Raw genomic sequence first — 25,246 nt, 5'->3', positions numbered from 1 at the left:
TCAGGGCGTCTCCCAGCAGCCACACAGGTAGGTACAGCGGACGGACGGACGCACGTAGGCGCAGGAAGACACGCCCTCCGCTAGCCATAGATCTAGGGACGGCCACCAGCCCCGAGAGACCAAGAGGAAACGCACCGCGGAAAGAAGCGGGACGGGCACGGACAGACCGCCGGGCGGGACCACGCGCGCGGACACCCCCAGGCTCACCTGGGCCCCCGAAGCCCCGGGACGCGCGGGGCAGAGCCACGCCCCCAGCGCCCACTCCCGGGGCGCGCTCCCGACGACCCCCCCTCCCCACCCGTCCCCACCCGTCCCCACCCCCACCCCCACCCCCACCCCCACCCCGAGCCGGCGGGAGGCGCCTGTCCCTCGCCTGGGTTTCGGGGGCTCCCGGGCGGGCGCCCTGGGACCGGAGCTGCAGGACGCTCGGCCGTCGGGGGCGTCGGGGCAGGACTGGCTGCGGCGGGGCGGCGGGGGCGGGGGAGGCTCGCGTGGGTCGCGGAGGGGGCGGGAGGGCTGCCCGGGCATCGCGGGTGAGGGGAAGCGGGCGGTGCGCATCGGGAGCGCCAGGGGGCCGGGGTCAGCCGGGGTCAGCCGGGGTCAGCCGGGGTCAGCCCGGTCAGCAGGGTCGGGGGCCACGAAAAGTGGACCCGGCGAGCACCCCGACTGGGTGCAGGGGGCGCGCGAGGGCGAGCCCGGGAGGAGGTTGACCGGAAGGGGCGTCGGGGCGAGGGCTCGGCCAGGGGCCGCAGGTGGGGGCGGGACCGCAGACGCCCCGGGACTAGACTCCGGGGGGGTCACCCAATGATGCCTGAGGGCCAGGGCGCGCCTGCCTCTCCCCGGGGGGCACGGGGCGGCCCCGATAGCACGTCGTCGGCGCCCGCGGCCCGCCTGCAGCCCCAGGTCCTGGCCGAGGGGTCCCCGGCTCCCCCGGCTCCCCCGGCTCCCCCGGCTCCCCCGGCTCCCCCGGCACCCCAGGCACCCCCGGCGCCCCCCGCGCCCCCGGCCCCTCCGCGCGGCGCCCCCCGCGCCGGCGTCCCGCAGAAGCTGGCGGAGGCGCTGAGCAGCCAGTACGGGCTGAACGTGTTCGTGGCGGGGCTGCTGCTGCTGCTGGCCTGGGCCGTGCACGCGTCGGGCGTGGGCAAGGGCGCGCTGCTGTGCGCGCTGACGGCGCTGATGCTCCTGCAGCTGCTCTGGGCGCTGTGGTACGTGGGCCGCCGCGCGCGCCGCCGCCTCCCCCGGCCCAAGGACGCGCAGGCCGGCGCGCGCTGGCTCCGCGGTGAGTCCCCCGCCGCGCTCGGCCCTCCTCCCGCCGTCTGTCTTCCGTCCGTCTTTCCGGCTCCCCGCTCCTGCCCTGCCTTCCTCTCCTCGGTCGCAGACCCCCTCCGTCTGCGCCCAGGCTCTCTCCTTACCTCCGCGTCAGGGCTGCGATGACACAAACCTGCGACCGCTCCCCTCCGCTCAGCCCCGCAACCCTCCCGCGGCCCCGGGATGGACCCCACACCCCACCCGAGCTCAAGGCCCCGCAGGCCCAGGTCCCCTCGTTCTGGGCTCCGGCCTCAAAGGCCCTTGGTTCCCGGCACCGCATTCATGTCCCATGACTTCGCACACTCTGTGCCCTCCCCTGGAATGCCTCTCACCTGCCCGCTTTCCAAGACAGGGCTCGGGCCCTCCCTCCAGCGTCTCCCCGATTCTTCCCAGGGATATTTTTCCCAACTACCCCCACCTTGGAGGTTCCGACCACAGTCCTCCACCCCTGGCTCTGCCAGAAGCTCATCCCTCAGCCCTAGAGCCACCTCGGGGCCTGGCCTAGAGCAGGTGCTAAGAAAATGCAGGTGAGGCCAGTGAAATAATGAACGAGCAGGTAACGGTTTGGGGCGGTGGGGGATAGAGGCGCTTGCTAGGTACTCACAACATACTGATTGAAGCCTTGTCAAGATAGGAACTGCCCCCCCCAAGGAGCTTTCACCCTTGAAAGGGAGATAGACATGGTGCAGGTCAAAGGCGGGGGGGGGGGGGGGGGGGGGGGGGGGGGGGGGGGCGTGGGGCGTCTGTGGAGAAGGTCCCTGTCTAGGAACCTTCCTGGGAGAGGCCAGGTATAGACACATCACACATCCACTTGGATGTTCCTGTTTAAACCTGAGTTTAAATCTCGCTTAGAGTGGGCCTGCCTTTCTCTCTCCTTGAGTGACCTTGAGCAGGTGTCTTAATCTGCCCACCCCCTAATTTCCACATGTGTAGCGCGGGAATCACGCTTAGCAGGACCAATGCCTGCTGGGTGCAGGGCGGGTGCCCAGCTCACATCCATTCTTCTTCCGGCCCCCCTTCCCTTCGAGTGCCGGCCCCAGTGCCACCTTCACCCACCTGCTCACTCCAGGGCCCATCCCGGCTCTGTGTGGAGCCCTTTGGGCCCTTGTCAGTTTCTGCCTTGTGCTATGACTCCTCGGATAGGAGCCCTGTCATCCGGATGAGATTTTAGATTTCTTAGGCTCAGGGACTGTGTCTAGTTCATCTTGACTTTGGAAAAACTGGACACAACTCCAGGGTGGCCCAAATTCATGTTCTGAAGACGGCTGTTTTAGGGAGATGCATGGCTTGGTGACTCCCTGTGAATGGCAGTGATCCGGTGCCCTATCAGACAAACAAACGGAAATGAATAAATGTTATTTTGAGGCTATTGACTTACACAGGCTAAAAAGTGTTAGAAACGCAGGCTTTTGACCCTGTGCTTCCCGTAGTAGTGGAAGGGTCCTTTCTCTGTCCCTCCCTCACTTCCTCCCTCCTCCCTCCGCCTGTCCTTTCTTTTTCCCTTCCTCCGCCCTCCTGGTCCATTCCTTCCTTTCTCCCTCCCCCCTCCCCAACCTCTCTCCCTCTCCCCCCTGTTTTTCCTCGCTCTCTCCCTCCTTCCTGGAAGGCTCTCGGCATGGGGCCTGAGTAGGTGGGTTGAACGAATGGTGTAGCCATTTCTGAAGATTGGGAGGACCAGAGGGGTTTGGAGCAGAAGTGAGGATGGAGAGTCAGGGTTTCTCTTGTGGACATGTTACAGTCTGAGATGTCTGTTAGATACCAAGCGGTGACAGAATAAATGAGGCAATAGAGAGAGCGTGCACATAGTAGGTGCTCACTAAACAGCGGCTGTTTAGACACTTAGCACGTTGCCCCGTAGTAACATATAACCCTTCAAATGAAGCGTGTGCGTAATGGAGATGGCGCTGGCCACGGAAGGCGTGGCTTGGTGTCTGGGCTCCATCACCATCACCTTTCTGAGTCCCGGTTTCCTCATCAGTAAAAGAAGAACCCCCACCGCCTCTCAGGGAGGGGCTGGGAGGTGTCTAGGGAACACAGATGGCAAAGCACCGTCCATCCCTCTAAATGAGCTGTGGCTCCTCAAAGAATCAAGAGGCCAATTATCCCAAAGGAATGTCGGGAGGTCCTGGTGCCAGCCAGGGGACTTGCCCTCAGCCCTAGCAGGGGCTGAGGTTTCCCTGGAATCCTAGCTGGAAAGACGGGTTTGACTCACCCTGCCCTGGCTTCCGTGGCCGGCTCAGAAGTCTGCGGCCCTGAGAAGGAGCCAACCTGTGGGATTCCGGGCGCTGAGGTTTTCTAGAAAAAGTTGTCGGGGCTCCGTTGTGAGGCTTTTCTTGGAGCAAGAAATATTCTGTGCCACCTGCTGGGTGTGAGAAAGTGAGGACTTCTGTTGACTGAGCACAAAAAAAAAGTTTTTTGTGCTTTTTAAAAAATATATATCTTTATTTCAGAGAGAAGAAGTGAGAGGGAGAGAGAGAGAGAGAGAAACATCAGTGATGAGAGAGTCATTGATCGGCTGCCTCCTGCACGCCCCTGACTGGGGATCGAGCCTACAACCCGGGCATGTGCCCTGACTGGGAATTGAGCCGGGATCTCCTGGATCCTAGGTCGATGCTCAACCCCTGAGCCATTCCCAGCTGGGCGAGCACAAAAAGTTTATTCAAGGGTCTTAGAGTTTGCAGACATAGAACACAGGTAGGCAAAAACCCAGAGGTGTTCCAAAGCAGGAAGAAAAGTCCAGAGTTCTTAGAGTAAAAGTTATGTACTTGAGAATAACCAGTCCTGCATCATTAGCCCCTGACTTGGTCCAGCACGGTTGTCAGACAGATGCCAGGGGTCTGGCTGATGGATGCCAGGTGGTTTGGAAGCTTGTGGCGGGAGATCTGCTTCCATCCTGAGTCCTGTATGGGAGCTACCTGAGGGTCCAATGTCTGTCCTGACATTGATACGCAACGGACTGGTGGATATCTAGGTATTAGCACAACACTGGGAAGTTCAAAAGTTTAAGTTCTCAGGCTGGTTAAGACAAGAGAAAGGACTGTTTCCTCATACCTCAACGTTCACAGCGTTAATAACTTGATTTAAATGACTTTTATATTTGCCGTCTTCACTCTTTCCTCACTTCCTTTGAAACAAAAAATATTGGCCTGTTCTTTAAAATCTGGTAGAAATGATGGATTATTAATCCAGCTCCTCTGTTTGCTAAGAGTCTGGCTTCTTTGGGAAGAAATGACAGCAGCCTGGACGGGTCCTGCAGCCCAGTGTGTGCAGTGACGTGAAATCTAGCAAATAGCTGTTTCATCTCATTAGCGACCAGGACCTGTTTCTACTCTCTTAAAAGATGGCAGTGGGAAAGGTAGCTTTTTTTGTCTTGTTTCTGTCCTCTCTCAAGCCCAGAGAAGTGTTATTAACACAAAATGATGGACCGAGGACAGTAAGAACAACAGCCACGTGTATCGGGCGCGTCTGGAAGGCTGGTGCCTCGGAAGCATTGGCCCAGCTCTTTGTCGTGTGTGTGTGTGTGTGTGTGTGTGTGTGTGTGTGTGTCTGAATAACCCCCCTCAGAGTTACTGCTTTTACAAGATCAGCTTTTTACATAGAGCTTTTTTCTTAAAACAGGGTACACGACCCATTGCACCTCTGTCCAGTGGGCCATCCTGGGTGGGAATGGGCTGCCCAGGGCACTCTGCTCGTTGCCCCGTAAGGGACTAGAAGTGAGGGGGCAGAGTTTGCTGCTTATAGATCAGCGGGGGGGGGGGGGGGGGCTGTAGGAGCTGTGGATATACAGGTTGGCCACGCAGTGGTGGGTTTTGGAAGCAGACTGTGTCCGTGTGCGAGAAGGGGAAGGTTGCTGAAAGAGATGTGTGAGGAGGGTGAGACGCCATGGGGCGTGGTGGCAGAGATGGGGTGGGGTGAGGGGCAGGACCACAGCTGCAGGGCACAAAGGCTGCGGGGTACAGAGATGCATGGTCCCTGTGCTCGGGGAGCCCGAGGTCTGGCAGTGCAGCCAGGACTGACGAGAAACCCCTCTGCTTATGTCCAGGCAGATGGAGCAAGTTCATGGCCACTGGCCTGGGCTCCACCTCGTCTGCCCCCCCCCCCCCCCCCCCCCAGTGCACGCTCATCTTCTGTGATAGCCTCGCTCCCCTTCCCGGCAGACCCAGCCCTCCCAGCCCCTCCTTGCTTCCCTGTCCGTCCTGGGTGTGTCCCAGGCTAGCAGGCCCTGTATCCGTGTGTCCCAGCAGTTCTCGGTTCTCTATTTATGAAACAGCTTCACTGAGACATAGTCACCATAGTCCACGATTCACCCACTGAGAGCGCACAACCCCGTGGCTTTTACTATATTCACAGGTGTGTGCAGCCGTCGCCACGGTCAGTTTAGAGCATGTTTATCATCTCAGAAAGGAACCCCTGCCGGGCCGGCGTGGCTCAGGTGGTTGAGCCTGAGCTTGTGCACCAGGAGGTCACTGGTTCGACTCTGGTCCGGGCACAGGCCCAGGTTGCCGGCTCGATCCCTGGTAGGGGATGTGCAGGAGGCAGCTGATGGATGCTGTGTCTCTCTCATCAATGTTTCTATCTCTCTAACCCTCTCCCTTCCTCTCTCTAAAGAAATCAATTAAAAAATATTTTTAAAATCCCACAAAGTAGTTTTAAAGAACATGAACCCCTTACCTTCAGCCATCATCCCCCTATACCTCTGTGCTCCCCTAGTCCCAGGCAACCGGGGGTCTACTTTTGGTCCCTAGAGTGGCCTCGTCTGGACATTTCCTGTAGGTGGAATCATATGACGTCCTCTTCGTGACTAGCGTAATGTTTCCAATGTCACGGCAATTCCTGAGGTGGGTGCCGTCCCCCCACTTAGCAGACCAGGAAGCTGCCCGGGCTTCAGAAGGAGGCCTGAGCCCCCTTGTTGGCAGCATTCGAACAGAGAGAGAGGAGAGGAAAGAGCTCCTTGCTCCTGGGTGGATGGTATGATATTAGCGGGCGACGGAGAAGGCACAGTCCCTTACGTCCATCTGGCTTCTGGCTTCTCCATGGAGCAGCATGACTTTGGGAACGTGCAGGGAGCAGCAGAGGAGGGAGCCAAGCCTGCGGCATGGAGACGACTTTTGTGGTGACTGAGCAGGACCTTAGGTCTGGTTTTGTTCACCTGCCAGGACTGAGCTCCCTTTCTGTGCCAGGCACTGGCCGGGCTGGGTGGCGGGTGCACAGGCCTGGCCCTGCAGGGACTGGGTGGGGGTGGGGGTGCAGGAGAGGGCTAGGATGACACAGCCAGTGGGGGGCAGCTGACCTGATGGCTAAGAGCGCAGCCCCCCAGCAGGGCATGGAAGGCACTTGGCGTCCTGCTCCAGGGTCCCCCCACTTCCGATCTCTTCCAAGGAGATAGACCCTTAGAAATCGCCTCCCTCCCTCTCTCTGCTCCTCTGGTCCCCCGTCTCCCGGTACCCATCTCTTTGCCACGAGACCTTTGAAAGGCTCTACCTCCCCGCTTCCCCCCAGTCCCACTCCGGCTTCAGTCTGTACCACAGGTCTCTACAGAGCCTGGAAATCACACTTCACAGTTTGTCTCCATCCATTTGGGTTTAATGCCTCGTCTCTTGTTCCTGTTAATCTGTTTGTCTGTCTACTGCACTATCTGTCCACCCATCCGTCCATTGCCTCCCTCCCTCCCCGTCTCTCCCTCCTTCCCTGTGGCATGCATCCGCCCACCTCTCCAACCTTTGCCAAGTCTGTTGCCCACTATTGCCCACTCCTCTGTGCTCCCCTAACTGCGAGGCCTGCTTGTTTGGCTAAAGCCCTGCGTCAGGCAAGTCATGGGGATGCAGCTCATCTCTGATCCTCAGAGAGCCCATTTCTGACCGCCGGTCATCACCCTCAGCCTTCTTCCCGCTCTGCTTCTCTGAACTCAGGCACGTAAATGTCCCAGCACATCTTCTCTCTTCATTTATTTGTTTATTTTCCACCTTCCCCACCTGAATGTTAAGCTCGCTGAGGGCAGATACTTTCTTTTATTGACTTTTTTATATCTCCAGTGCCCGAGACAGTGTTTGGACCAGCGTTGGTGTTTGACAAATAGTTGTTGAATGAATTATATTTTGCATATCTTCAGGTATCGTCCTGTCTTTTGCCCTGACAAGTGGGCGGCACCTTGGCTGGGAACAGGGCTCGCGAGCTGCAGTCCTTTCCTTGCCTGGACTCCAGCTCCAGTTCCTCCTCCGCCGGGCCCTGGTTTCCCAGGCTGCAGATGAGAAGTCTGTGGTCAGTGCTTCCCTCTACACTTGGTGCACACCCCAATTTGTGCAATATCCTACCTGTGCGTGTTTGTTTCCCCTGCAATCTTGTTGCTTTACCTTTGAGCCCCTGGCAAATGCCTCATGCACAATATTTGTTGTGTAAATATACGGGTGAACGGATCCATGGATGATGGATAGATGAAGGAAGAAAGGACTTCAAGACTGAGAAGGCACCTGATGTATTTACCACAAATCTTGAAATGTCAGTGATAGGGATGTTCTAGATCAGTGGTTCTCAAGGTGGGGTCCCAGGCCAATAGTATCAGCTCCACCTGGCAGCTTGTTAGAGATGCAAATTTGGGGCTCCACCCCAAATCTAGTTAATCAGAAACTCTAGGGTGGAGCCCAGCTCTCTGTGTTTTTTAAAAAAATATTTTTTATTGATTTTAGAGAGAGGAAGGGAGAGGGAGAGAGAGAGAAACATCAATGAGAGAGAGCAACATCTATTGGCTGCCTCTTGCACGCCCCCTACTGGGGATCGAGCCTACAACCCCGTTTCACTGGGCATGTTCCTGACCAGGAATTGAACTGGTGACCCTTGGGTGCATGGGATCATGATGCTCAACCAACTGAGCCACACCAGCCAGGGCCCAGCTGTCTGTGTTTTAACAAGCCCTCTGGGTGATTCTGATGCATGATCCATTTTGAGAGCCACTGCTGTGGACCAATCTCATCTCATAGATGGGAAAACTGAGGCTGGGAGCATGGAAGTGATCTGTCTGAACTCACTGGACTGGTGCCCAGGGCCCCATAGCTGCAGCCTGTGACCCTGCCACCCCAGCCACCTGCCTCACCTCCTCTTGCTCCATCTCTTTGTAATCAGAACGAACCATGTATTTGTCTTGAGATTTCAAAGCACTGCGATTGAATCTCCACTCTTACAAAGTTTCTGATTTCACTGGGGGTTTTCCAGGATTTAAGAAAATGTGACTTCGAGTGGTTTCTATAGCGCTTTGGGCACAGGCAGGGAGCCAGGCGGTTGCATTACTGCTCGCGGAGCTCCTTGGGCTGGGCTGTAATGCTATAGCTCCCTGCTAGGCCCCCCGCGCTCACGCCGCGAGGCACGTCACACACGGGCCCGTCTCCCCCACCCGTGGGAGAGACGTGCGAATGGCGGTCACAGTCGGCCCGCGAGAGGGATTAGGAGCTTTGATGTCCATCGAGGTCCCGTGATCACTGTGTTTTTCTTGCTGATTTCTTCATTTGTTACAAGTTTCTAATTGATGTATTTTGTACATTCTTTATCAGTCTTTTTCTTACATGCGTATTTTTTGTTTGTTTTTATTTTTTGGCCCAAAACCAAAAACCATCAGAGAAAATTTCCCTCTTCACCTCATGCAGCGTAGACCCTCCCTCTCCATGTCACCACCATAGAGACCTAACCTGTCATTAAAAAGCAAACTTTCTATTTTAGCAAAGGTTTAGACTTACGGAAGAGTTGTGAAGACAGTACCGTGAGTTCCTGTATGCCTGTATGCCCCTTGCCTTTATTCTTTTTTTAAAATATGTTTTTATTGATTTTAGAGAGAGAGGAAGGGAAAGGGAGAGAGAGAGAAACATTGACTGGCTGCCTGCTGCAAGCTGGGCGTGTGCCCTGACCGGGAATCGAACCGGCAACCTCGCGGTGCGCAGGATGACGCCCAACCAACTGAGCCACACTGGCCAGGGCTCACCTTTATTCTTTAGAGAACAGGCTTTTAGGTTAGAGAACTGAGATTTCTGAGCAGAACAGTGACGCTCTTGGATGGATCCTCGTGGGGGAGAAGCTTCTAGAGGCCTGCTGTTGGACCCGCCAGTCTGTTGACTGTCATTTGTCAGGCCCTGGGATGTGCAGGGGGTGGGTGCAGTGATACAAACAGCACAGTGCTGCCTTCTAGTTTCAGCTTATCAGGCCAATGGTAGAATTTATTGTGTATATGTTATTTTTAATTGTGGTAAAATACACGTGACAAAATGTACCAACCTGATCATTTTTAAGTGCACGGTTGAGACCGTTAAGTCCATTCACATTGTGCTATTAATCTCCAGAACTCTGTCACCTTGCAGACCCCGTACCCATTAAACAGCAGCTCCCCACGCCCTCCTTGATCCCCCCTTTATGAATCTAACTGCTCATGGAAGTGGAATCATACAGATCTGTCCTGTTCCACTTGGCATAGTGTCCTGTCCTCGAGGTTCGTCCCTGTGGCTGCACGTGTCAGTGCCCTTCCACCCTAAGGATGGCCGACCGTGAGGACAGACTGCGTTTTGTTCATCCAGCCGTCTGCTGGTGGGCACTGGGCGAGCTTCTGCCTTTTGGCTACCGCGGGGAATGCTCCATGGACATGAGTGTAGAAGTTTCCCTTTGTGTCCTTGCTTTCAGTGCTTTTGGGTATATGCCCAGAGGGTGGAATTGCTGGCACCCAGAAATGCTTTTTATTTTTTTGAGAAACTGCCATACTGTTTTCCACAGTGCCTGCGCCACTTGACATTCACATCGAAGTGCACAAGGGTCCCAATTTCTCCACATCTTGCCACCAGTATTACCCCCCCAGCCCCCCAGCCACCCTGGTTGGGCAGTTTCCTACTGAGCAAAGCTCTGAGATCCTTTCATTTGTTTTCTTTGGCGAAATGTCTCTTGGAGTCCTTTGCTCATTTTTTTTTTCAGTTGGATTGTATTTTCTGTTGCTGTTAGAGTGCAGTTCTTTGTCGATTCTTGGATACTCACTGGGCAGATGTGCTTTATCAGTATTTGACGGTGTCCTCTGATGTACGAGTTTTTCTTCTTCGTTGTTTTGATGTTGCCCAATTCATCTATTTTTACTTTTGTTCCCTGGCTTTTGGGGTCACAGTCAATAAATCCTTGCCAAGTCCAACATCGTAAAGGTTTCCCCCTGTGCTTTCTCCTAAGAGTACTATAGCTTTAGGTTTCGCGTCTAAGTCTTTGGCTCATTTTGAGTTAATTTCTGCGGACAGTGAAAGGTAAGGGTCCAGCTTCATTCTTTCTCACCATCCTTTGTTGAAATGACTGTCCTTTCTCCATTGACTGGTCTTGTCACCCTGTCAAAAATCACGTGACCACATATGTGAGGGTTTAATATAATTTATTTCCAAATGATATCCATGAATAGTAATACTTATATGTGGTCTCTCCCCCCAAATTTAGGTAGTATCACCCTGTTTGCTGTCATCACCATCATCCTGGGGTGCCTCAAAGTTGGGTACTTCATTGGATTCTCTGAATGTCTATCAGCCACCGAGGGCGTGTTCCCTGTCACACACGCAGTCCACACGCTGGTGCAGGTAACCCCACTGTTTATTCAGGTCGTCTCTGTATCCAGGGTGAATGAGGTGGGGCTCGTGCAGCATGAGGGGGCCTCGAGTCCACCTCTGACGCTCCGTCCCTAAGCTGCCTCCGTGTGAAATGGGACCGTGTCCCTCGGCCATCTTTGCAGGCATCCTATGGGGCAGAACTGGTACTGACCAGGAGTCGGGAAATTTTGCCAAGCCAGTCTCTGCCAGAAAAGGCTGGGGGCAATTTTAACAGAACAGTTTTGTTTTTTTTAAATTTGTTTTGATTGATTTCAGAGAGAGGAAGAGAGAAGGAGAGAGAGATAGAAACATCAATGATGAGAGAGAGTCATTGATCGGCTGCCTCCTGCAGGCCCCCTGCTGGGGATCGGCCCCAAACCCGGCATGTGCCCTGACCGGGAATCGAACCCTGATCTCCTGGGTCATGGGTGTCAGACGCTCAACCACTGAGCCACGCTGGCTGGGCCAGAGCAGTTTTATTGAGGTATGATTCACATGCCATACAAGTCACCCATCGAAAGGGTACATTTTAGGGTGTAGTGTGTGCAGCCAATGCCACAGCCTGCTTTAGAACACTCCCATCACCCCCAAGAGAAACCCGGGCCCTCACAGTCACACCTCCGGGTCGTTGGAACACTTCTATTTTGTTTGTCTACTTGTCAATTCAAATCTTTTAGAAATGTGTGAGAGGCCCTTTCTTGGCGTTGGTCAGCTGGGTGTGGCTCAGAAGTAAGGATTTGATGTATACAATTTAAATATGTAGCTCAGAATCAGAAAAATCTCATGCTGGAAAAGGAGCTTAGAGGGGCCGCTAGTGTGGCTTCCTTCCATCCTGAGCAGAAACCCCAGGTGTGGCTACCCGAGTTTTACAGCTTCTGAAGTGTGCACACATAGCGACCGTTTCCCGCTGACGCACTCTTCTCTTCTTTATTTCCGTCTAGGTGTATTTTCTTTGGGGCCATGCAAAGGACATCATCCAGTCATTCAAAACCCTGGAAAGGTAAACACCGTGGGCCAGTGCTTGACATGTTGAACTTGGGGTTCCTTTATACAAAACAGAACTTGCCAGTGCCATCTTGCTTGGATTGCGAATCTGAGACCAACACTCCCCTCCATCCTGACAAGCAAAGCCTTCCCTCGTGGCTGGAGAGGAGGCCCTCTGACCTTCAGTCCCTTCCTGGGAACAGCTCTGCAAGTACAATGATGTGGGTTTGAATTTCCACTCCACCTTCTTAGATATTTCCCCTTCATGACCCTCAGTCTTCCTCATCTGTAAAATGGACAGAATAGCTTAGGCAGCCTCTCGGGACTGAATGAGGTAATTGACGTAGAGCCTGGGCCGGCACACACAAGTAAGGACTCAGTAGGTGTTGGGTCTGTTATTACCTCCCCCCCCCCCCGGGATTGTGAGGGTCAAGGGAGAGAGTCCACAGGATCGTGAGGCAGATGAAGCAAGGTATTGTTACCATGTAGGACAGCCTTATGTGCCACACACAGGTAATCAAGGGCTCAGCATTTGCTTTCTGGAGAGATCCCATCTGCCAGTGAGGAACAGAAAACTCCCCAGTACCGACTCTAAAGAGACTGATTTATGTTAATAGACTAACCAACCTCATTATGCAAAAAAAAAAAAATACCAGCCTTCACAAGCTGTTAGGCATTTGTTGAGCTCCTACTGTGTGCAGGGCCTGCAGCCAGCCCTGTTGGGGATGTGCAGTGACAATGGCAGAGACATCCTGGACGTGAGTGTCGTCCAGTCCCCAGGGCAGTGCACTGGCTGGCAGCCTGCGTTACTCCCTGTGCAGCCCCAAGCGGTGGCCTTGGCAGTGATCTCTGACCCCAGTCTTAATGCAAGAAGGGAGGGAATGGCAGGGGAGAGGCCAGAAGTGGGCACCAATTCTGCCTGCAGGGGAGGGGAATGGCCAAATGGGGCCGCATGGACAAAGCAGGGACCAATGAGGTCCAGGCCCCAAGGACCCAGTGAAGACGCCTTGAATCGTCTCTCTGAGCAGGGCAGAAACTTCCACAGCCATCCTCACGTTTAATCGCTGTGAGGCTCTGTGAGGGTGACCATGGTAACTGCACGGTCTGTGCCATGTGGTGAGGCAGCAGGTTCCTGCAGGTGAGGGGATTCCCCCAGGGCAGCAGGGGACCTGGGATTCATCCCTGTTGTCACGCCTCTTACGCTGGGGATCGAGGAGGACCAGTGAGTCACCCCCTTCCTTCCATGGGCAGGCAGGGCTCAGCTCGCAGCTGGAGGACACTTGGAGTTTTTATTCTCCGGATGTGGGTTTTGCTTCACCTACTCTGCAGTTATTCTTTTAAAATTGCACTTTTTTTTTTTTTTTATAAAGTAGAATTTAAAATCATCACAATGCCACTGTTATGGACTGAATGTATGTCCCCCGAATGTGTATGTTGAAGCCTAAACCCCAGTGCGATGGTATTTGGAGGTGGAGCCTTTCGGAGGGAATTAGGGTGAGATGAGGTCATGAGAGCAGGGCCCCCGCGATGGAATTAGTGCCCTTATAAGAAGAGGAAGAGGCACCGGAGCTCACTCTCTCTCTCTGTGCAGCCAGAGAGGCCTTGTGAGGACACAGGGAGAAGGCGGCTGTCTGCAAGCGAGGAATAGAGCCCTCACAAGGACCCTCCCCGCTGGCACCTTGGCCTTGGACTCCGAGCCTCTAGACCTGTAAGAAATAAGTGCCTGCTGCTTTGTGAGAGCAGCTGACTAAGGCAGCCACTCCCCAGAGGTTACTACTGTGAACATTGTGGTCAGTTTCTTTCCAGCCTTTTTTCCACGAATAGATGCATTTTGTTCCTTTCTCTTGTCACAGCTGTGGTCCTGCTCCTCTTGCTTTCCTTTTTCTTTTCAGTTGGCTATTAACCTCTCCCCCCCATCAGTCTTTTTCTACCCCATGATCTTTATTGATTGCATCGTATGCCATTGCCGTGGTTCCTCTAACCAGTATCCTGCTGTGCTAGTCAGCTTGGGCCGTCATAACAGAAAATCACAGACCGGGCTCCAACAGCAGAAGCTTATCACCTCACAGCTCTGGAGGCTGCACATCCAAGGTCAAGGTGCCAACAGGGGTGGTTTCTGGTGAGGCTTCTCTTCTTGGCTTGCCGAGGGCCACCTTCTTGCTGTGTCCTCACATGGCCTTTCCTCTGGGCAGGGAGAGAGAGAGACAGAGAGAGAGAGAGGGAGGGAGGGAGAGGGGGATCACTGGTGTCTCTTTCTCTTCTTATAAGGACACCAGTTCTATTGAATTAGGGCCTCACCCTTATGACCTCATTTAACCTTAATCACTTCCTTAGAGGCCTCATCTCTAACTATAGTCACATTAGAGTTAAGGTTTCAACATAGGAATTTTGAGGGGACACAGTCCATCACACCTACTGTCGGACAATTAATCTTTCTGTACGTTTTGGTTGTTGTTATAAACAGTACTGGGATGAACATCTTCAGTAAGAAATATTTCTGAATGTCTCTGATTCTTTGCTTGGGTTAAATTCCTGGAAGTAGAATTGTTGGGAGAAAGGGTGAGATGTTTTAGATAAATGTGTGTTGAGTAGCGTGCGTGCCCCTAGGCGCTCCTGGCTGGAGAGAATGAACCTGCCCATTCTCCAAGCGCTCTATTTTACGTGTGTTACCTATGAGGTCCTCTCTCACAGTAGTCCGGTCGGTTACAGACAACAGGCTTGATCACGATCCCATTTAGCAGATGAGGAAACTGAGGCTCAGAAAAGCAAAACAAAAGTCCAAGGCCAGGCAGCTGGCCTGCGTCTCTCTGGGCAGGACCCAAATGTTGATGCCATTTCCCTGGCATTGCAGTGACCTCAGTGGCAGCTGGGTTTGCTGGGTGAGGCCTTTCTCTTTGCTTTAGTCACTTATTCAATCTCAGCCTCAGGACATTTGGGTTTATTCCCCTCCAAACAGAAAGGGCTCTTTGTATTTGCTTCCTAGACTTGCGCTGTCCAATACAGCAGCCGCCACCCGCCAGCCACCAGCTGCCACCCGCCACCCCCATGTGGCTACTGAGCACTTGAGTTGTGGCTCCTTCAAACTGAGATGTGCTGTGTATAAAACACACACCAGATTTCGGAGACTAGAATGACAAGCAAAATGTAAAATATCTCAGTAAGATTTTTTTGGGTATCGATGACATGTTGATGTCATAGTATTTTAGTTATATTGGGTTTAACAAAATAGTATTAAAATTATTTTCACTTGTTCCTTTTGACAATGAAAAAAATATGGCTACAAGAAAATGTAAAAGCATACGTGTGTCTTACATTATCTGTTTTTGGACAGCGCAGCTCTAGGCCATGGGCCCAGGCATTGACCTTTCATCCGAGGGAACTCTGAGGGGCAGGGACTTAGCCCTGCTTGGCCTTGCTTGTTGAGTGACTGGATACAATCTCTCCCTGTCTCTGGGCCTCGTTTCTAAACTGGCCAGTGAGTGGTTTGAACCAGACCCGCATGCCGCTTGGTGTATCCTGTTTGCTTGGAGGACCAAGTGTAAAACATTTTTTAGTTACTTTAGGTTTTAGATTTAGATTTTCATAGAAAAACTGGAAGATCTGGCAATCCCAGATGTGCACGGCAACAAAGAGCTGGAGCTGAGTCGGGGTTGTCCCCTCTGTGTGGGGGCTGTCCCCTCAGTTTGCTCCAGTCCCCACCACTCCCTGATGTATCCCAGACCTGCTTTCTCCATGAACATTTCCAGCCAGGCCCTGAGGCTTGAAGGCTCAGGAACTTGCCACCCCTGGACTTCCTGCTGCTTCTGCTCTTTGAGACAGGACCCACCACCCCAAGCTTTCAGCACATTTGGGGCTTTCTCCTGATCCAAGAGTTCCTCTTCCCCGTTTGAGAACTTTTCTTTTCCCGAGGGTGAGGCTTAGCGGAAAAGTAATTTGAAAGCAGAGCTCAAACAGAATTTGAGATCAGAAAATGCTCCTGGAAGTGTCTCTTTCTTGTGGCCTGGGGCTATGGGATCCAAGCATGAGCAAGGCAGCTGGTGCGAGGACATGCCGGACAATTTCCAGATCAAACCAACAGGAGACTGTCCCCCCGGCAGGACAGCCTGTGGCCACGGGCAGCACCCTCATCACCTCCGCGGGCTCAGTGGGTCTGGGCTTGGACAACTGCCATTTGGACCAGGAAAGAGGAGACGAAAGGGGAGCTGTGTGCATTATAAGTAAAAGAAAAGCCAGCCAGGCCGAGGCAAACGGCATTGTGCGCGTCTGTGAAAGGCTCTGAGAGTCTATACAATGCTTCCCAGGCTCTCTCGGGGAGGCTGGCCACAATCCAGAGCAACCGGGCAAGCGAGGGGCCAGCAGGTGGGCAAACACCTGACTCAGACGCTCCTGGGAGGCTGTTTCCTTCCCCGGTGGCTCCTGCGCGCTATGTAGCTGCCAAAGGAAGCAAGGTTCTGCCTGCAGTCGCTGTGGGAGCCCCAGAGGGGTTGGCTGGTGTTAAAACTCAGAAGGGAGGGCAAGGTCAGGGTCGAGGACCCATTTACACTGTTTTCCTGCAGGCTGATCATGGACAAGCTGTTTGTGGTTGGACAGGGAGGGGGCGTGCTTCCCTTAGGCCTCTGCTCTCCAACTGCGGGACCATCAGTTACAGGCCAGTTTCAAGGAGAGCCCCTCAAATCGCCAGTGTTTGCTGCACCTGCTACATGCAAGGCCCGTTGTTAACTGCCCTGAAAGCTGCCGATGTGAATACAGCTCAAACCGGCAGGCAGGGGGAGACTTCGGAGGTTTTGAAACAGGCAGTGCCCCACGGGGGCCATATTCCCTACACGCCTCCCCTCTGTTCCCCAGAGCCCAGCATCTACCTTCCACTTCCTCCCTTTTCTCCTTCCATAAAGGCCACATGGAGAAGAGACAAAAGGGCAGGACTCTGGGTAAGACTAGAACCGCCCTGCTGCTTACTAATTCTTCAAGTCCCCACACCAGTACTTACTCTATGCGTGACCTCACTTCTGAACCTATCAGAGACTCCAGAAGCTCAACGACATTGTCACAGAATAGACTTTTTAATGTTCCCACCCTGCCATCCTCAGTGGTTTAGGGTTTCATCCCATGCTGGTTGCTTCATGGTCACAATAAGGCTGCCAACACTCCAGCCTTCATGTGTATATTCAAGGCTGGAAAAGAGGGAAGAGTGACAGTAAGTCTGCCTTTCTTGTTCTTATCTCATTCACTAAGAAAGCCAAAGCTTTTCAGCACCTCACATCCCAGTGGCTATGCGTAGCTGCAAGGGAGGCTGGACAGCAAGTCTCTGGCTTGATTCAGTGTGTTTAGAAGTTAGTGGCGAGGCAGAGTGGGTGGATGATTGTTGGGTTGGCCAACCAACGGCAAGGGCATACCCAACTCCGGATTTCCAGTGTAGCCCTTTCAGCATTCCCTCATCGGCCTTTTCCCTTCTAGAAGAAAGGGCTTGGGATAGGGTAGGGTTAGTTGCCTGCTTTTAACAAACTTTCATCCCTGTGGCCCTGACTCCAAGACCCAGTTTCTTTTTTGTCCCGTAGACAATGAGTTGAGTTCTGGCAGGTTCCAGATTAAGGCGGAATGCCAAGACTGTGGTTTTGGTAGTTCCCGTGGAAGTGCCCCCCCCAGCCAGCCAGAGGACCCACCCAGAGCCTGAGCTGCCAGGTGAAACCAGGATCACGTCTGAGAAGGAGGCCTGTGTGCACACATGCGCGCGTGTTCCACGTCTCCATCTCACCCCATGGGGCTTGGCGCTCCCCAGGGCTGCTCGAGAGCAGAGTCCTTGTGTTTTCCAGGTTTGGGGTGATCCACTCGGTGTTCACCAACCTGCTTCTGTGGGCCAACAGTGTCCTGAATGAGTCGAAGCACCAACTGAACGAGCACAAGGAGCGGCTCCTCACCCTGGGCTTCGGGAACATCACGATAGGTGAGTGCGAGAGCTGCAGTGTGGACTGTCGGGAAGGCTGCAGGGGCCAGATGTCCAGAGACAAGGCGCAGGTTCCAGAGAACTGCAGGGCCCGCCCGACTCAGCCCTGGCCGGACGATCCTCTGTTGTTGAAAATCTTTTCAAACCTCCCGAGCCTCTCCTCCTGGTTCCATAAGTAGGGTGCACTGAGCCTAATGGAAGGTTTCTTCAGTGACTCAGGGGCTTGTCAGAGCCAAGGGTTATCATCAGGATCGCCACTGACATGGTCGAGGGCAGGATGGAAATGAATGTCTTTGTTTACAACTAGGGAAGATTGGCAGTTGCTTCTGACGGTATTTAATTAAGGCTTCATTCTTTCTACTAAAAGTATAGCTTTTAAAAATCCATAGACGTCTAATGGTAGGTCTTGGTTCATCGATTTTAGTTCATTTGAAGTTTGCATTGAGCTCTACTTTGCTTATAATTTTGGCCCGTCTTTACTCCCCCTTATTCCGATGTGAGAGCCTGTAGCACTAATCTCTGTTTTCTTCCAAAGTCCTTTAGTGTTTATGAGCTGTGGCTGCGACAGCAGAACACTGGGGTAGGGAGGAACGTGGGCTAGAGGAAGGTTCAATGTACCGGGACTGATGTCTCGGGTTTGGGTCTTGTTCCTGCCACGTACTAGCTGTGTGACCTTGGGAAGCCATGCAACCTCTCTGAACCTCCCTTTTCTCATTTGCAAAGTGAGGGGACGTGAACCATGTATGTTCAAAGAGCCCTTCCAGCTTCACTGTACTAATATCTATACTAACTGTACGACCCACAGAGAGCAACTGTAAACCTGCTTCCTCACCAGGGGGGTGGGGATGGTGAATTCGGGGCACACTCTGGATTTCTGCACCACCCCCAACCAGCAGCCCACTCTTGGGCAGGCCCTTCTCTCTTCGGGCCTCATCTCCTCGTTGGTGTCAATGACAGTAATAGCAATGACAAGGACGATAGAAACAAAGCTCTGCTAAGCGTTTGCTGAGTGCCTGGCACTGTTCCAGGCACTGGATGTGGCTCCTATAATTCACTTCCAACACTCTGAGGCAGGCGGTGTGGACCTCACTGTAGGAACGAAGCCATTGCACCACAGAGAAGTTAAGTAACTGGTCCAAGATCGCACAGCAAATAAATGATGAAGCCAGGATTTGAATCCTAGCATTCCAGCCCCAGAAACCTCTGTGAAAGAGGGAACTTGATTAATTTTTTAGAAAGGACTCCATCAGCTCTAACATTCTGTTAATTGAACCTTTCCCCTGATTCCTTCCCATCTCGCATGGCACTGCATTGGGTTACAAGTGGTGGGAAGCGCCTTCCGCAAAAGTGAGGGTGATGAATGCTACTCAGAGCTCCTCCACCTGACCTGGTAAATAATACATGCACATCATAAATCAAAACAGTGACAAAGTGCATAGAAATACATCCACAATCGTATCTACACAGAAATTCAGTGAAATGCAGTTACCACTTTGTTATTTCCTTGTAGTGTGCTCTTTATGGATAGCTAAGATCACACTGCATGTATTTTATCTTTATTTTGACTGCAGCCTGCCATAAGAAACAGACTTTACATTACAACCCAAATATACACACACTTACATGTGTGTACACAGATACTATGAATAATCAATATATCAGAGAACTCTCACATTTCTAATGTATTTAATTCCATTCATTTTATCTTATTTTATTCCATTGCAATTCTAGTCTGTTAAAAAATCGGTTGTTGCTTTCTAAATTGATTTTACAACTGAACACTGGGTTGTGATAGGCATTGAAATACTGGATATAGAATTTTTGTGTACCACTGAAACACAACTTAGCTATAATTTTTAATGGCTGCCTCCTATCCCATTTAATTTATAAATTGTTACACATTGAGGTATTTCTCTCTCTCTCTCTCTCTCGCACACACACACTTTTACCTACAGCTTTAACTATATGTTGGATTTATCCCTTAGAATGGATTGGAATTCTAGGCCAAAGGCCATATTGACATCGTCTGGAAGGCTTTTGTCACGTATTTCATTATTTATTCATAGCATTTTCACTCCCGGCTATGAAATGTTTCTTTGTACCGTGACCAAGTGCCTTCCGGAAGGTGGCGCAAACGTGCCCTTCTGCCATCTGGGTGCCAGGGTGCCGGTCCCACCTGCTAGCATCGGGAATTCTCAAGAGGAAGACCTTTGCTAATGAGAAGGGCCTTTTCCCTCACAAAGTTATTTTTTAATAATAACTTTTAAATTACCTATGTAAATCGTGTTCACATTGAGAGTTTAGAAAATGCAGGGAAGCAAAATCTGTAAGAAAATAATATGTCGCGCACCAAAAACTCGCACAATGTTCGTGTTAATTTTATCTCAGTAAAGCTGGAGGGAAGGGACATATAAAAAGTTTCCTTTACTGAAAAAATAGAAAAGAAGAATCAGCTGCCATTTTCCTCCCAGGAATAACCATTGTTAACAGTTTTGTTTATGTCTTTCAGCAGTTTCTATGTCTGCCTGTCATCTGTAGGTCTATAATTTACAAAAACAGAGTCACGCTCTGGCCTCTTTGGCCAGCTGCTTTTTTGGCTCAACAAACTCTTGTGAACATTTTTGTATGTTGATAAGTAAATTTCTACATTTATAATGGCTTTCTAATATATTATTCCAGTGTATGGATAAAACCGGATTCATGTAATCCATTCTCTTTCGGGGATGTTCGTGGTGGTCAGTTTAGCCGTGACATTCAACATGAAAACAAGCCATGAAATGAAGCTTCCAATCCATTGGGAAGCCCCAACCCGAACCCCCACTGAAAATGTCCTTGTGCCCGCCTGTCTTCCCAGAGCTGGATGACCACACGCCCCCGTGTAACTGCAGCCCCCCGACCCTCTGCTCCGCCATCTCCCAAGGGATCTATTACCTGTACCCCTTCAACATCGAGTACCAGATCCTGGCGTCCACGATGCTCTACGTCCTGTGGAAGAACATCGGGCGCAAGGTGGACGGCCCGCAGCGCCCGAGGATGCGGCTCCGCTTCCAGGGGGTGGCGGCGGGCTCGGCCCTGGGCCTGGGCGCGCTGGCCGCCACCATCGGGGTGGTGGGGGTGTACCTGGTCCAGATCGGCCGCTCCAGGACCCGGAGCGAGTCGGCGCTCACCATGTTCTACCTGTACGCCACGGCCCTGCTCGCGCTCATGGGCGCCGCGGGGCTGGCGGGCACCCGCATCTACAGGCTCGATCACGAGCAGCCGCTCGACGAGTCCAAAAACCCGGCCCGCAAACTGGACGTGGACCTCCTGGTGGGCACGGCCTCGGGCTCCTGGCTGCTGTCCTGGGGCTCCATCCTGGCCATCCTCTGCGCCCAGGCCCGGCCCCCGTACACCTGGTACAACCTGCCCTACTCCGTCCTGGTCATCGCGGAGAAGTACATCCAGAACCTGTTCATCATCGAGTCTGCCCACCGGGAGCCGGGGGCGCTGGCCGGGGACATCAGGACCCTGCGCGTGGTCTCGGTCTGCAATGGTGCTGGCCCGTCCCCCGCGCCTCCCTGCCTCAAGAGTGGAGCCGAGGCCGGGGACACGGCTCCCCCGGGCAGCCAGATGCCACCTGTGGTCAACGGAGACATGTGTCTGAGAGAAGGCAGTGGCCGAGGGGAAGCGGGGCCGAGCTGGGATGGGGCCCCGGGCCCCGCCTGCCGCTCCCGGTTCTTGCAGGGAAACGCCAAGCGGAGTGTCCTGAGAAACATTACGGCCTTTCTGTTCCTCTGCAATATTTCGGTAATCAAGTTTCTTATTTATTTGTTTGTTTGTTTATTTTTATTGATTTCAGAGAGAGGAAGGGAGAGGGAGAGAGAGAGATGGAAACATCAACGATGAGAGAGAGTCATTGATCGGCTGCCTCCTGCACGCCCCTGACTGGGGATCGAGCCCGCAACCTGGGCATGTGCCCTGACCGGGAATTGAACTGTGACCTCCAGGTTCATGGGTTGTTGCTCAACCACTGAGCCATGTGGGCCAGGCAAGTTATTTATTTTTAAAAAATCAATCCATTTCTTGTGTCCTTTCCTGATAAGGAATGGAGGCAGCTTGTAATCAAAATAATTTAGTGTAAGGTTAAAAAGTGAGGCTGGAGTGCAGGTCTATAGTCTGCAAGTCCGGTGGGAGAGGGAAACAAGGGAAAAATGTAATACAGTGAGTGTGGCAAGAAGGGTGCAGGGAGGGGCTTCAGTGAGGAGGGGGTGCTTGAGCTGAGGCCTGGCCTTAATTAGGAGTGATTCTGGCTGCAATTTATAGGAAGCTTGACTAGAAGTGTCCTCAGTCTTAAAGACAAGAATTCTGGAGGTTGGCTTCCCAGGGTTGGCCTGGCAGCCAAACCCTATCATCCAGGATCCGGGCACTGTTCCCCTTTCCCCTCGACCGTGCTTGGTGTGGTGCTCATTGCCTCATGGTCATAAGGTGGCTGCAGCAGCACCAGGCATCGTGTCTGGTTTCGAGACAGGGGGAAGGAGGAAGTAACTGGTGCCAGGTGATGTCTTTCATGGGGCCACTCCTGGCTGCCAGGGAGGCTGGGGAAGTGGATGGTTTGCTTCCCGGCCAGTCACTCAATATTGTCTGCCTCAGCCTCAAGGAATGGTTGGAAGGTTACCAGATAGTCGAGGCAAGGAAAAGCCCTTTGGGCAGAGGGCACGGGATGTGCAAAGACACAGAGGCAAGAGAAACTATGGCCCACTTGAGGAGCATCAAGTAGTTTAGCGTGAATTCTGTACGCGTTAAGCAGAGCAGCAGGGTGAGAAGTGGATGGAGGGTCCAGTCAGTGGGTCAGCCTGAGCAGAGCTGCATAAGCCTGGCTGTTCTGGTCCTTATGCTGAGGGCCTTCATTCTGCGTTTTGGAATGATCCCCTTAGCAGCAGCGTGCGGGCAGGATGGGGGGGTAGGACCGAAGGCAGGAGCCTGGAACAGATGCCCCTGCAGCTGCTCAGGGAGGGAACGATGAGAACTTGGACCAGGGGTGGAGGGAAGAGAGAGGAATACGGAGCCTTGAGTGTGGTGGGATTTGCCCTAGAGAACATGGAAGGATGGCAGGGCTTGGTGGAAAGGGCGAAAAGCAGCCCTCGGCCCCACACAGGCCTCATAAACAGAGGGTTTATGATCCCTCCTAGGGGGCAGATTTTATTTTAAGCATGCTGTGAAGAATCGAGAAGACATGATCTTATTTGCATAAAAATCTAATTTGGCAGCTGAGTGGCAAATAGACTCTAGGGCAAGTGTGGAAGCAAGGAGAGCGAGCAGTCAGGTGGCCACTGCAGTAATCCAGGCGAGAGGGGAGGGTGGTCGCCTGGACAGGTGGCGGTGGAAAGAAAAGCGTGACCTAGGATGTCACTTTGGAGGCACAGTTGTCAGGCACAGTCGTCAGGATTGGGTGGCAGGTGGATGGTCATGAGAGTCAAAGGGAAAAAGAGGTGATGCCTGGAGTTGTGACTGAGCAACTGGGAGGAAGATGTTGCTGTGAGAAGGGGGCAGTGGGGCAGGCACGTTGAGTTTGAGATGAATGTAGGCACCCAGGTAGCCAAGGGACACACGAGCCTGGGATTCTCGAGGGTGGACCAGGCTGGTGGTTTACACTGGGAAGTTGTGGGCTGGTGGCTGGTATTTACAGCTGGACATGTTGTATATTATATAACCTGGTGAGGGTATAAACTTGACACTGGGGTTTGTGTGCAGGGAGGAGGACCCAGGAATGAGCCCCCGAACCAGCTAACATGAAGAGGCTGAGTGAAGGAGGAGGACCCTAGCCTGCCAAAGAGCCAGGGAGGAGCCAGCCGGGGGGGGGGCAGTAGGACCCTCCATGTCACAGAACCCAGATAACACAATGGGATGGAGATGTGAAGCAGGGGGAGTTCTGGATGGAGATGTTAATGAAAACCACAGGTATCAGTTAGCTATTGCTGCCTAAGAAATGACCCCTACACTTAGCAACTTGAAACCATGCACATTTATTATTTCATGGTTTCTCCGGGTCAGGAACCCAATCCTAGCTGGTGCCTCTGCTCAGGGCCTCTCACTGGCTATTGTCAGCTCAAGACTTGACTGTTGGGTGGGGAAGGGATCTGTTTCCTAGGCCATTTATGAGCTATTGGCAGGATCTCCTTCCTCGCTGGCTGCGGACCTGAGACCTCCCTCAGGTCTTGGCCACGTGGTCTGTCCACGGGGCAGCTCACAGTGCAGGGGCTGCTTCCTCTCTTGACAAGGGGACAAGCAAGATGGGCCCCAGGGTCCTTTGTAACCTAATGCCAGAAGTGACATCCCATCACTTAGTCGTGTGCTGTTTGTTGGAAGCGAGTCACTAGGTTCAGCCCAACTGAAGGGGACAGGCTCCATGAGGATGTAACTCCAGGAGGCAGGGTCATGGGTCATCCGAGAGGCTGCCTGCCACCACATGGAGTGGACAGAGCTGTGGAGGTGTGCAGCCTGGAAGAGAAATGGGCCTGGGAGCCTGACAATGTAAGGGGAGATGGAACAGGGACAGGGCGACTGAGAAGGAGGGACCAGTGTGTAGGTCCCGTGAGCAACAAAAGAAATAGGTTATTGCTTTAGGTTTTGCAAATCAGTTGCCATTTTATTCTCCTCTGAGCCCTTGGAGATGGGTGTTAGCATCCCCATCTTACAGATGAGGAAACCGAGGCTTGAGGAAGTTACACTCTATAAGCAGCATGAACTCAGGTCTGTCTCCAAAGCACGTGCTCCTCCCCCTGGCCAGGGGGATGCAGGCAGGGTCCGGGCTGCCTTTAAGCCAAGGACAAGACAGACAGGAGACCACAGAACTCACAGCCCAGACCTGTGTGGCCGGGATGTCCAAGTACCAATGTTGGCACATAAAGGTGGGTCAACAGGCGACCTCTGCTGTAGGTAAACGTGGGGGCCCTGGGAACACAGAGGGCGTTCCTGCCCAGACTGGTTGGATCAAGGAGGGTTTGGAAGGGTGGTGTCTCAGGACTCAGGAAGGTAGGATTTAGCAGAGGAAAGCCAGGTCGTCCCCGATAGAGAAAGAGGCAGGAGCAAAGGCCTGGAGCCTGGGGAAAGAAAGGCCCTTTGGGGACTGTGCAGCTTCTGGCACAGAGGCTACTTGTCGCTGTGACAGGTGGACTCAGTCTCCCTGGACAGGTGGGCCGCTGGGATTTGTTGGGCCCCCGAGGCAGTGGCGTGGACGGTCTCCCTTCTCTTACAGCTTTGGATCCCGCCCGCCTTTGGCTGCCGCCCTGAGTATGACAACGGACTGGAGGAAATCGTCTTTGGCTTCGAGCCCTGGATCATTGTGGTGAACCTGGCCATGCCCTTTTCCATTTTCTACCGGATGCACGCAGCCGCCTCCCTCTTTGAGGTCTATTGTAGGATGTAGTCTGCGGCCACATGAAAGGCCGAG

At 53.1% G+C, this 25,246-nt stretch overlaps 1 protein-coding gene across 1 annotated transcript; it reads left to right on the top strand.

Moving 5' to 3' along the window:
- Nucleotides 1-804: 804 nt before the first annotated feature.
- OTOP1 (otopetrin 1) lies at nucleotides 805-25,243 on the top strand. The gene is made up of 7 exons (XM_087817060.1): nucleotides 805-903; nucleotides 979-1,279; nucleotides 10,747-10,883; nucleotides 11,834-11,892; nucleotides 17,687-17,817; nucleotides 20,672-21,603; nucleotides 25,052-25,243. The coding sequence occupies exons 1-7, from the start codon at nucleotides 805-807 to the stop codon at nucleotides 25,220-25,222; spliced, it is 1,830 nt and encodes a 609-aa protein (XP_087673186.1). The 3' UTR covers nucleotides 25,223-25,243.
- Nucleotides 25,244-25,246: the final 3 nt, after the last annotated feature.

Source organism: Miniopterus natalensis, chromosome 1 (genome assembly GCF_054644295.1).
Source record: "Miniopterus natalensis isolate mMinNat1 chromosome 1, mMinNat1.hap1, whole genome shotgun sequence".
NCBI classification, from domain to species: Eukaryota; Metazoa; Chordata; class Mammalia; order Chiroptera; family Miniopteridae; genus Miniopterus; species Miniopterus natalensis.
Note: the sequence above shows the minus strand (reverse complement) of the source record. Positions and strands in the feature narration are given on the sequence as shown.